This window comes from Pollicipes pollicipes, unplaced genomic scaffold, assembly GCF_011947565.3.
Source record: "Pollicipes pollicipes isolate AB1234 unplaced genomic scaffold, Ppol_2.1 Scaffold_4002;HRSCAF=4701_pilon_pilon_pilon, whole genome shotgun sequence".
Classification (NCBI taxonomy): Eukaryota; Metazoa; Arthropoda; class Thecostraca; order Pollicipedomorpha; family Pollicipedidae; genus Pollicipes; species Pollicipes pollicipes.
The window spans coordinates 29,106,299-29,117,224 of NW_023596420.1; the positions used below are offsets into that span (position 1 = coordinate 29,106,299).

At 60.4% G+C, this 10,926-nt stretch overlaps 1 protein-coding gene across 1 annotated transcript; it reads left to right on the plus strand.

Annotated features, from left to right (window-relative positions):
- Positions 1–967: 967 nt before the first annotated feature.
- Positions 968–9,149, plus strand: LOC119094352 (WD repeat-containing protein 43). Its single transcript, XM_037217419.1, has 13 exons — positions 968–984; positions 2,350–2,406; positions 2,800–2,958; positions 3,505–3,669; positions 4,019–4,181; positions 4,924–5,038; positions 5,132–5,235; positions 5,655–5,803; positions 6,634–6,745; positions 7,317–7,461; positions 7,932–8,023; positions 8,365–8,495; positions 8,872–9,149. Exons 1-12 carry the CDS (start codon positions 968–970, stop codon positions 8,470–8,472), a joined length of 1,386 nt encoding a protein of 461 aa, XP_037073314.1. The 3' UTR covers positions 8,473–8,495; positions 8,872–9,149.
- Positions 9,150–10,926: the final 1,777 nt, after the last annotated feature.

Below are 10,926 nucleotides of genomic sequence, written 5' to 3' on the forward strand. Positions count from 1 at the left end.
CATGAAATGAAAAAATAAGGGCTTGATCCAGTACGGTCCCGTCTTAGCATGAAAGCTTATAATTTCACTGCCTCGTTCTACTTCCCCCGCTTCAACACGCTGAGCGCGATTCTGGCGCGACCGTCCTTCGTAGCACACGCTGCGGCATAGTTGGTGGGGGGATCTGGGCTTTCGGGTTTCGTGTGTAAAATCAGTAATAATGAGTACCAATACCGAGTGCTGTGCCGCTTATTCAGATGACTGCAAGCTTTTGGCGTACTCCAGTCCCGACGGGCGACTTCAAATATGGGATACGGATGCTGGTACATTGAAGCAAGAGTACGTCCCCAGCTCGCACTTGTCAGCGGCAGCCACGTGTCTATCATGGCGCGCACAGGTGGGCTACATTATTTTGTTTTTGCACTGGTTTTGCTTATTGGAATGCTCATGCTTTTTAGAGATCATGATAGACTAAGATGTGGTTTGGGCTAGGTATCCCATTTGAATATCTTTGTCTCTGGCAGAAAGTGATATTAATGAGATGCATGGTCATCATGTGTAGTTAAAGTAGTAGGTGATTTGAACATCATTCAGATTTGTCATACAATTTACAAGGTAATGTAGTCATACCATACTGTGATCATGACCTTGCTGTGAAGGCTCAGACTGAACCCATTACTGCAGTTTGCAGAGAAGTTGTGATGGAAGGTTTTGATCGGGCAAATGTAGTTAGTCTTGGACATTTTATGGTGCTGTGAATGCATGGAGGGGGAATATTTTTTGCAATGGAAGATTTCAAAGCAACTGTCTAGAAACCTCACCTGCTGACCAAATCTGCTGACTGAATCACAAGTTTTTAACAGCCAGGGGCTGGCCTACCTATCATCCTGACAGGGATGAGAGACATGGCTAGAAATGAAACCCCTGTCTGTGGTTTCCTTGAAATGGAGTATGTCTTCTGCCACTGGCATCAATAATGAAAGTCATGATGGATGAAATCACCAAGTTTGTCATATGAATGCTCAATATGCTGGTGAAGGTGCCTGAAAGGCCAAATTACAACTTCTATTACTATCAAGTGTAATGCAGAACCATTGCAAGACTTTTATTAGAGTTTTTATTAAGTGCTGGTATTTAAAAACTGCACTCCTATGTTTAAATACACCATGAAGAGTCACCAGTGATCCAACTGAATGAGGACCATGGTAGCAATATAAGGTATATGCTTGCCTCTGTTGTATTATGCAGGCGGTTCCTACAGATTTACTTGGACATTTTTTTATCTTTGTGAACCATATTGTCACAGGCCTAGTTGCAGATACAAGGTTTTCACTGATAACATCAAAATGAACCACTTAAAAACTGAATGGCACTGCTCTATGTAATCCACATGCTGTTGGATCCTCCTGCCAGTTATTGGTTAGATGCATAACATAGCTCAGTCTAAGGGCATAAGACTAACCCACAAGAAATCTTTGGTGGTTTTTCTTGAAAGATTATTTTATGAATTCCTTCACTCATGATTGGGATTCATGATTCCTGATCCTTCACATAATTCAGTTTGCTTCATAAACTGATTGATGTTCAGCAATTGCATACTCATCATAAGTACAGCATCCTTTTTAACTCTGAAAGACAGCACCAGCACATCTACCACACCATTTTTAAGGCTGATAGCCTTCCATATAATTTTATCAATACAGCTATGTGCTGCATCCCAGAGGTTGTCATGAAGTTGTTTTGCTCATGTCAGGATGATTTTGGAATGGTGCTCTGGCATTTGTTATTGTGGTTTATAAGAAGGCATCTGCTTTGTTTAGTTTGCATGCAGAAAATTTTGCAGGAAAGCATGTAAAAAACTTGAGAAGCATTGGGTATGCACAGCAGCTCACATTTTTCAACCAGGTTTGGATGGCATTCAGGGCTTGTTGCAATGGAATACTGTTTCTTATGTGTTGACTCCTATGCCCAATTTTGTTTTACATTTTAAGAGCTGCCATAGAACATTTGCTTTCTATTTGACTTTCCACACTGCCATCAACTACTTGTTGATCAACCATTGCTGGGTCCCCTGCCTCTCTCCCCATGACTTTTGATGTTCCTTAGCCATCAGCACTGGGTGCTGTCTCCCCACTGCTGGCCCATATTGACACCACTCTGTGGGCAGACGGCGGCGCCGCGCCACAGGAAGCAGCGCAGCCGGTCGGCCGGCGGCGGCGGCGACGGCCCGCTGCTGGCGCTCGGCACGCCGGCCGGCTCTGTGCTCGTGTACAGCGTGGTGGCGGGCGACCTGCAGACCGAGCTGAGCGGCCAGCACGCCGGCGCCGTCCACTGTCTGGCCTGGGACGCCGCCGGCGGGCACGTGTTCAGCGGCGGCGCCGACGCGCACGCCCTGCAGTGGGCCGTCGGCAAGGGCAAGGTCAAATGGTGAGCACGGCAGCGCTGTACTCCTCTCCCCCCTTCCGCCACCACCTGTTGAGGGTACCGGAGTGATGTCGGTCGGGAATACGCGGGTCTTCTGTTCGAGCCCTTCCGCAGGGGCTGTGGAGTGGAATATTGTTTGTGGAATTAAAGTTATTATTGCAGTACCATACCCGTGACCTGCCTTTACTTCATTTCTTTGTAGCTGTTTGTGCTGCAGCCCAGCGTCATGTGGTGCTACCTCCCATAAACAGTGATACTCAAGTGGTTGATGGCGTAATACCCCTCCCCCTGCCTCTGCTACTGAGGCATCATGCACCAGCCAAGGCATAGTGACCAACTGGACGCACCGTCTCTGCGGCGCCGCTCTAAGCGGCCTCTGTGCCCGCGTGCCCCCAGCAAACTGAAGGCGGGTAAGACGGCCGTGCACAGCGTGTGCCCGCTGCCGGACGGCAGCTCGCTGCTGACGGCCAGCCGCACCATCACCTGGTGGGAGCTGGCCTCGGGCGCTCAGCTGCGCACGTACGCTGGCCACCCGGGCGAGGTCACCTGTCTCCGGCACGTGCCGCTGCCCGGCCTGGACGGCGAGGGCGGCTACTTCATCAGCGCCGCCGCCGGCGGCCGCGTCGTCAGCGCCTGGTGAGACGGCAGGCTGGGGTGCCGCGCGACGGGACGGGACGGGACGGGACGGGACGGGACGGGACGGGACGGGACGGGACGGGACGGGACGGGACGGGACGGGACGGGACGGGACGGGACGGGACGGGACGGGACGGGACGGGACGGGGTGAGGAAGGCGACAGCACTGAGGAGGCCTATGGGGAGCCGCTGATGCATTGAGTGTCCGCTGATCATTAATCTGGATGTGTGCCTGGTGAGTCAGGAATAATACCTCCCATCTTGTGTGATTGTTACAAGTATAGATACGCAGCATTTACATGTCACAGATAAATGCAGTGAATTTCATCTTCCAACAATTCGACCCAGTGTTGCTGCTGGCCCCCGGGCCGCCATTAACGACGGTAACCACGGCCACACCTCCCCGCGGCCGTTCTGAGTCGTCGGCGACTCTGACCCCGCCGCGACGCCGGCTGGCTCCGGCAGGCAGCTGACGCGCGACGAGACGCACCAGGCGGCGTCCGTGTCGTTCGCGCTGCCCTCGGAGGCGCGCGACGTGCGCGTGCGCGCCGAGGCGGCCGACGGCGCCGTGCTGGTGACGGCCGTCACCACCGACGGTCTGCTGCACGTGTTCGAGCGACACCTGAACGGGTGGGTGTGGCGCCGCTGCGGCCGGCTCAAGGGTCACGCGATGGTGGTGAGGAGAGAGGGTAGAATTTTGTGGTCTGGGTGTCGGCCGTTGTGGGAAAGGTTGGATTCTAGTGATTGAAGTGTTATGGCGTACCTTTGCTGTTGTGTAGTGTGGGCCGCTGGCCTGAGCCGTAGTACGTGTGGTGCCATGCCGAACACGGCGTCGAGGGGTGCCAGGGCTGTCAGGCCGCAGTGTGCTGTCTCACCGTGACCCATCCGTGGCCTGTCGCGTTACCTGTTGCCCATGACCTGTTGTCTGTGACCTGAACACGATCCGCTGACGCTGACCGGAGGCCGTCGTGTCGGGCAGGGTGCGCAAGAAGCCGGTGCGACCCAAACTGACGGTGCGCGTGGCGACGGAGGGCGCCGCGCCGCGCCAGCTGCCCGTGCTGGCGGCCCGGCCCGGCGCCGAGCAGCCGGCGCGGCTGCACCTCTGCCACGGCTCCTTCCTGCGGCCCACCTTCGAGCGGCTGGTGAGCGCGGACATCGGGCGCGTCCGGGTCGGCCAGCCGCCGGGCGGACCAGGGCGGGGCTGACTGCTGGCCGGGACAGCGGCGGACTGCTCTCCCGGGCAGGACGACCGGTGTGCGGGGCTGCCGACGGCCGGGGCAGCGGCGGACTGCTCTCCCGGGCAGGACGGCCGGTGTGCGGGGCTGCCGACGGCCGGCGCAGCGGCGGACTGCTTTCCCGGCCAGGACGGCCGGTGTGCGGGGCTGCCGACGGCCGGCGCAGCGGCGGACTGCTTTCCCGGGCAGGACGACCGGTGTGCGGGGCTGCCGACTGCCGGGGCAGCGGCGGACTGCTCTCCCGGGCAGGGCGACCGGTGTGCGGGGCTGCCGACGGCCGGCGCAGCGGCGGACTGCTCTCCCGGGCAGGGCGACCGGTGTGCGGGGCTGCCGACGGCCGGCGCAGCGGCGGACTGCTCTCCCGGGCAGGGCGACCGGTGTGCGGGGCTGCCGACTGCCGGCGAAGAGTCCGCGGACGGGCTGAAGTACGGACTGAGGCGCATTGGGGCGGCATCGCGTTACGGTGGTTGTGATGCGGGCCTGTGTGTGCGTGTTCTGGCCGCGCTCTTAGTCCTGCGGGTGTCGTTTACCACGCTGCGCTGGCAGTGTCTGCGCCGCGAACGCCGCCGCCGAATCCCGTCCCCACTGACCCCCGCGGACCCCCGCTGACCCCTGCTGACCCCTGCTGACCCTGCTCTCGCCCGGGCAGCCCTACGAGACCGACGAGCCGACCCTGTGCCTGGTGCGGGCCGACCCGGCGGGAGCCGCCGCCGCCGCCGCCTCGGCCTCGTCCGTGACGCGCGTCAAGACGCCGGCGGCGGATGGCGCAGCGGCGCGCCAGCTGGCCGCCGGCCACCTCTCCGCCGGCAGGAAACGGCGGGCGGCCGCGGCCGGCGACGCCGCCGGCTCCTCGCCAGCCCAACTACCCATGGAGCAGCGGCTGGGCGCACTGGTGGCACCACCCGCTGGCGGTGCGCTGGCGGCTCCTTCGGCGGCCAACATGGCGCAGCTGCTGGTCCAGGTACGCAGCGCGGTGTGTGGAGTTTCTGGTGTGAGCTTAGGAGGGGGAGGAGGAGGGGGGGGGGGGGGGTTCGTGCGGTGCGAGCGGGGATGGAAATACAGGAGACGCGGAGCATCTTAAATTCTATGCTGCCAGATTGTTTTGGCCCTTCAGGAGTGTGCATAGTGCTGGATAACCAAGAAATGCGTTTGGTATTCAGTGGTAAGGGATTGTATGTGGTTTCGCGGAGTTCATAGACGCTCATAGATGTTCACAGATGTGGCACGGTTGTTGGAAATTGGTGAGGTTAAAGCGGTTGCAGAATCTAGCGAACCGCGCATAGCCACCATGTAATTGCCGCCGCTGCTGTCGTTCTCACAACCCGTCGCCGCTGCCGCCCCTGGCGCCGCTTGACGATCGCCCCCCGCCGGCCGCCGCAGGGCCTGGCCAGCAAGGACCGCACCATGCTGCGGACGGTGCTGCAGACCGAGGAGGCCGACGTGATCCGCACCACGGTGCAGGCACTGCCCGTGGACGCCGTGCTGCCGCTCATCGACAGACTCGGCTACATGCTGCGCTTCGCCGACCAGTGAGTCGACGGCCGGGGCTGAGGCTGAGGCTGAGGCTGAGGCTGAGGCTGAGGCTGAGGCTGAGGCTGAGGCTGAGGCTGAGGCTGAGGCTGAGGCTGAGGCTGAGGCTGAAGCTGACGCTGAGGCTGAGACAGACTGAGGCTGAGGCTGAGACTGAGGCTGAGGCTGAGGCTGAGGCTGAGGCTGGAGCTGAAGCTGAGGCGAGGCTGAGGCTGAGATTGAGGCTGGGGCTGAGGCTGAGGCTGGAGCTGGAGCTGGAGCTGGAGCTGGAGCTGAAGCTGAAGCTGAGGCGAGGCTAAAGCTGAGGCTGAGGTTGAGGTTGAGGTTGAGGCTGAGGCTGAGGCTGAGGCCGAGGCTGAGGCCGGAGCTGAAGCTGAAGCTGAGGCCAAGGCTAAGCTTTGGGGGGGGGGGGGGGGGGGTGTTTTTCATTCGGATTTTACGGCTGAGGTAGGACTGGTCTACACATGACTGACCACTGATATTTGTTCATGTATTGTGTGAACAAACATATAGTATGGATGATCATAATATGATGAACTACAGCATCGTCACGTGGAATCATGCTCTCCGACATCACCACAGAAGACTGCACCGTTTACGTTTTCTAATGTTAAGTTTTGTAAGAATGCTCAGATTATCTGTTTCGGTGCTGATTTGGCCAACACCTCATCTGCGTGCCCCCCGTTCCTCGCTAGTGGACGTTATAAGCTGCACCATCACAAGCTCCCCTGCCCGCTTGTCTGTGGGCAAGGCGCTGCGCTCAGGCGTGTTGTCTCTGCATGTCTGAGTGTGCGGGCCACTGACCCGTCCGGCCCGGCACCGCGCATAGGAGTTTCTCCGGCCTCAAGTGGCTGCGGGCGGTGATGGAGCGACACTCGTCCTTCCTGCTGACCCAGGGTGACCTGGACTCGCTGCTGGCGCCCGTCTACAGCAGCGTACAGGTGAAAGCCGCTCTCGGCCGTCCCCCAGAGGCGTCGTGGGTCCCGGGGGTCGTGCGACCCGTGGTGATGGCCTCGGAGGTCCTGCCTCCTCCGAGACCGGGTCGGGTCTCCCCGCTGAGCGCGGCAGCGTTCGTAAAGCCTCAGTCGTTCTGTCGCTGGCGGCTTCAAACCGCTGCTACAGTGTCGAGCCCGCGGTGTTTGGGCTGTCGTCGCCGCTGACGCAGCCCGCACTGAACCGGGGGCTACACTACTGCAGAAGCCAACTGATGTGTCGGACCCAGTGACTATCTTCGCCCGCGAGCATGACACCATTGTTTTGGGTTGGGTTTGCACTAAGTTGCGTTGCCAGTTGGGATTGTATGCGGCGGTGTCACTGTGTTTCACTGTGTGCCAGCTTTGCGAGTGGGACAAAGTCATCAGAAATAGCCCCGCAACAAAGGGGCCTTCTCCGCACGTGTCGCTCAAAAACAAGAATGTCCGATGCACTAGAGCCGCTGCGGTCTGTCTGCGTGCGCCAGTGCCGCCAGCGTGTCCGTGCGTCTGACCGACCAGCCTCGCGCCTGCGCGACAGGTACGGCTGCGCTCCTACCCGCGCCTGCTGCAGCTGCGCGGCCGGCTACAGCTGATCGCCGGCCAGATGGCGGCGCGGCAGCGGCAGGCGGCCGAGCGGGCCGGCGCGGCCGCCGACCAGCCGCCGCTGCTCGCCTACCAGGACGGTGAGGCGCCGACGGGGCCGACCGGACCCGACGTGGAGGGGGGGGGGGGGGGGCTGGGACAGAGTGGAAAACAGGGACCGGACCGGGCCGAACCAAACTACTGGACGTGGGGGGGGGGGGGGCTGGGACAGAGTGGAAAACAGGCACCGGGCCGGCCGAACCGAACTACTGGACGTGGGGGGGGGGGGGAGGGGGAGGGGACTGGGACAGAGTGGAAAACAGGGACCGGACCGGCCGAACCGAACTACTGGACGGACCAGGCATTGTCAGTTCATTTATTGATGCATGGCATTCAGTGTTGTGTATTCACTGGTCACTTTACACATTTTCTCAAGTGTTTCGCTGTTTGTGTTCTTGCTGCTGTGTTCTGTGCTTCCCGGGATTCCCACGCGTAAGCTGTCTACTCCCATCGTGTGTCGGCGTCCACGCTCCTCTGATGCGTTACTATATCGACGCGCCCTGTCCGTCAGACTCTTCGGACGACGACGGTGACCTGCTCGGTCTGCCGGCGCACTCGCCGGGAGACCTGTCGGACATGTCCGAGGACGACCACCCGATGGAGGTACGACCGCTCCCCAAACCGGGGGCAGCCCTGGCGCAGGGGTGCGGGCTATGAGCGAGGCGCAGGGTGGTGCGGCGCTGCTTCAGGCATTGGTGTGGGGTGGGGGGATGTAGGCCACCCTCAAAGGACAGCATAACATTGCCCACAAGAAGGAAGAGGTGCCAAGTGTGTATTGGTGGTTTCCTTAAAGAGCTCATCAAGGCTTGGCTCATGTGAACATTGCCAGGTCACGAAAGCTCGCATCCAAGTGACGAGACTCGCAGGGGTTCGAACTTCCGCCGGTGTGGCGTCGCGAGGCGTCCGGTAGACGTCTCGCGCTGACTCAGCCGTCCTGCCGCCAGGACGAGGACGCGTCGGAGGACGGCTCCGAGCCGGAGGACGGCGAAGAGCCCGACTCGGACGACAGCGACGAGGACGAGGACGAGGACGAGCTGATGAACGGGGACTGAACGGCGTCGCGCGTGCAGCGACGGTGAGGCGTCAGTCTGCGTAATGGTTCTCAGCGAGCAAGGTTACAGGGCGGCATAAATGCTGCGTCCGAGGACCCCTGTCATCGTCCCAAGTTATCACGTGATCACGTTGATGTTTATGAATGGCCCAATGTTTGGGATGGTCGGAGATTGTTGCGTTATGAACCCGTTTTCTTGCACGTATTACGCCTGTGTCTCCAACAGTGCCTTCGGCGGTAAGTGTCGCGTGTTTCTGGTGTCTCCATGCTGTACGTTTGTCGCGCACTCAGCATGTTCACAGGAGCCCGATGGTCATGAGGGCATCGTGTCCCTAGTGTGCGCAGCTGCCGTTTTTCTGTGCCATTCGCCGACCTAACATCCATCCCCGTGTGTTCGCAGGTTGAGAAACAGCCTGGTGCCGGGGCCCTGGGGGTCCAGCCAGACCGACGCACCGCCGGCCGACAGGGACGACATCTGTTGACGTTTTGTGTAATTAGCGGGAGATGAGATATTTTTATCGGCTGGTGCTGTGTGCCACTGGTGACCTTTCGATGCCTTTTAGCGGTGCACATGTGTGACGGATGTCGCTCCTTCAGCTGCCGCCGAGTGTGTTAACGTGGTTACATCTGCAGAGCATGCTTTAGGGCGAATACATGGTCATGACGCATCATCGCGAACGCTGCGTGTGGTGACGGACCGGAGTGGAACAGGAGCGGAACTGGAGCGGGTGGGGGCTCGCCGGATGTGTGGTGGCAGACCGGAGTGGAACAGGAGCGGAACCGAAGCGAGTGGGGGCTCGCCGGAGGTGTCGATTGGTAGACCGGAGCTAAACTGGAACGGATGGGGCTCGCCGGAGGTGTGTGGTGACGGACCGGAGCAGAACCGGAGCGGGTGGGGGCTCGCCGGAGGTGTGTGGTGGCAGACCGGAGCGGAACAGGAGTGGAACCGAAGTGGCTGGGGGCTCGCCGGAGGTGTGGATTGGTAGACCGGGGCTGAACTGGAACGTATGGGGCTCGCCGGAGGTGTGTGATGACGGACCGGAGCAGAACCGGGGCGCGTGGGGGCTCGCTAGAGGTGTGTGGTGACGGACCGGAACGGAGCCGGAGCGGGTTGGGGCTCGCTGGAGGTGTGTGGTAGCAGCCCGGAGCGGAACTGGAGCGGGTGGTGTCTCGCCGGAGGTGTGTCGTGACGGACCGGAGCGGAGCCGGAGCGGAGCCGGAGCGGAGCCGGAGCGGAGCCGGAGCGGGTGGGGGCTCGCCGGAGGTGTGTGTAGACGGACCTGAGCGGAGCCGGAGCGCGTGGGGGCTCGCCGGAGGTGTGTGGTAGCAGATCGGAGCAGAGCCGGAGCGGGTGGGGGACGCGCCGGAGGTGCGTGGTGACGGACCGGGGCAGAACAGGAGCGGAGCCGGAGCGGGTGGGGGCGCGCCGGAGGTGTGGTGACGGACCGGAGCGGAACAGGAGCGGAGTGGGAGCGGGTGGGGGCTCGCCGGAGGTGTGTGGTGGCGGACCGGAGCGGAACTGGAGCGGGTGGGGGCTCGCCGGAGGTGTGTGGCGGCAGCCCGGGGCGGAACTGGAGCGGGTGGGGGCTCGCCGGAGGTGTGTGGTGGCAGCCCGGAGCGGAACTGGAGCGGGTGGGGGCTCGCCGGAGGTGTGTGGTGGCAGACCGGAGCAGAGTCGGAGCGGGTGGGAGCTCGCTGGAGAAATGAGTCGGTGCCAGGAGCAGTAGGACAGATGTGGCGGCGTAGGTGGCAGCTAGATGACTTCTTGCGTAAGGCGCACAACATTCGCCTGGGTGTAATTCCTACCATGTGAGGCAGTGGGCAGTCAGACCGCGAGAGACACATGTGGTGGCGTCATCGACCTGCGTCTGATTGCTTCCAGCTTGGGTTGATGCTGTCACTGATCGGAATCGCAAGGTAGCTGTGAGCTGCGCTGCGCATAGTAGAGTGATGGTGCCAGATGAAACCAGGCACTTCTCGGCCAACGGTCAGTTATGTTTTAACACGGTGGCTATCGGCAAATCTATACCAGTTATCGGGGATGCGGATTGCTGACCAAAGAAGGAGGTGCCAAGTTTGAACGAGAGACGAGTAAAAAAAGGACGAAGGCCTGTGGGGGTCCGTCATTTTTGAACCGCATTTCCAGAGAAGCATATAGCAAATGTTGTACCTGTCACACCTTAAAAAACACGCTACGGCGTTCCTGCTTCCGCTTCATCCGGCTTGTTTCGTTACTGAAGTCTTGTTACGGCCGCAACTCTGCATTCGTGCTTAGCAGTCCTGGCCTCTGGGGAGGTAGCGCAATACCGTTCCGCGTCGGACCAACTCGCATCACCTCCCCTCCCCTCTTGCCATTTTCCTGGCTCGGAGCCTGGCTATGAGGGACACGCTTGCTGGGCATTTTGGTTTGCCCCTGGGACGTCATTCCCTTTCCAGCGCCCAGCACGCCTCTAGC

Excerpts from the sequence above, each read along its gene's own strand:
- LOC119094352 (XM_037217419.1), top strand. Across the intron at positions 3,670-4,018 it reads TTCGAGCGACACCTGAACGG|GGTGCGCAAGAAGCCGGTGC; the intron begins GTGGGTGTGGCG and ends CGTGTCGGGCAG. Across the intron at positions 5,039-5,131 it reads CAAGACGCCGGCGGCGGATG|CCCAACTACCCATGGAGCAG; the intron begins GCGCAGCGGCGC and ends GCTCCTCGCCAG.